Source organism: Eurypyga helias, unplaced genomic scaffold (assembly GCF_000690775.1).
Source record: "Eurypyga helias isolate BGI_N326 unplaced genomic scaffold, ASM69077v1 scaffold14248, whole genome shotgun sequence".
Lineage (NCBI taxonomy): Eukaryota > Metazoa > Chordata > Aves > Eurypygiformes > Eurypygidae > Eurypyga > Eurypyga helias.
In genome coordinates, this window is record NW_010268987.1 from 2,967 (window position 1) to 3,991 (window position 1,025).

General features: G+C 39.9%; 1 protein-coding gene across 1 annotated transcript in view; it reads left to right on the forward strand.

The window, feature by feature from the left end:
- Positions 1–966: 966 nt before the first annotated feature.
- The window catches only part of LOC104514312 (vacuolar protein sorting-associated protein 13A-like), a gene marked incomplete at its 3' end in the record, with an annotated part of 23,444 nt that continues 23,385 nt past the window's right edge, over positions 967–1,025 (forward strand). The window contains exon 1 of the mRNA XM_010157945.1: positions 967–979. Within this exon, the coding sequence (XP_010156247.1) occupies positions 967–979 (13 nt within the window). The remainder of the gene's footprint in view (positions 980–1,025) is intronic.

The following is a 1,025-nucleotide window of genomic DNA, read 5'->3' on the forward strand; positions in this document are numbered from 1 at the left end:
AGCAGAATTAAAAGCAGTTGTGTTAGACAGCCATCAAGGAAAGCTGTTGAATGGCTGATGCTGGGAAGCAGTGTTTTGAACCTATTCTTGTTCTGGTCTTCACTTAAAAAGATAGTTTTGATGAGCTGCCTTAGCAAATGTAATGTAACGAGAAGTACTTAGGTGCTAACACATTTGTGTAATTATCTCACCTAACCTGTTTATCTAAGTATTCAGATAAGCATTCAAAAATATCTAACTTGAGACCTTTTGAAGTTATACTTCAAATAGTTGAAGCAATGTGAGATTGACAGTTGTCTTTGAGAAGGGAGATATCATTGAGGTTCCAAAGACTATCAGAGACTAAACAGTTGTTTCACCAACGTCCATGTTTTCTTTTGACTGGGTCTAAATAACTTTTCAGTGTCTTGGTCTGTCCTTGAAAATACTTAATTCACTGTTGACTTGGCACAGCTACTTATTAGGTAATGTCTCAAGCATATCTTAACACAACTTGTTATTGGAATAGCGGGTGTCTCTTACTGGGGCAGTTATGTTGGTGTGCTGGTTTTAGGCAGGAGCGAGCTCCTCTCCTGCACAGAGCTGGCTTGCCCTGTGAAGCTGAGAGATTTGTCTCGTTCCATTGGTACGTCAGGCTCAGCGGTCAGGCTGGGTGTGCACATGTGCTCTTGGGCTCAGGGACTGTTCGCAGTTTTGGGACCTGGTTCTGTGTTGGTCAGTGTGTGGCGAGCTACTGTATCATATGTTCTGATTTCTACTGTTTTAATTACTTAGTAGTAATACTGTTAGTATCACTGTAATTTCCATTTATATTATTAAATAATTATTTAAACTTTATGAGCTTTCCTTGTTCGTGTTACTTTTTTTCCTCCTTTCTCTTCTTGCACTGCAGGAGGGGAGGGACGTGATTGAGCAATTGAGTGGTACTTAATTTCCTGGTAAGGCTAAACCATAACGTTTGTTAGGATGATACAGGCAGGTAATTGACACAAATTTTTGAGCACACAAGCACTTTTTTGGTGTGG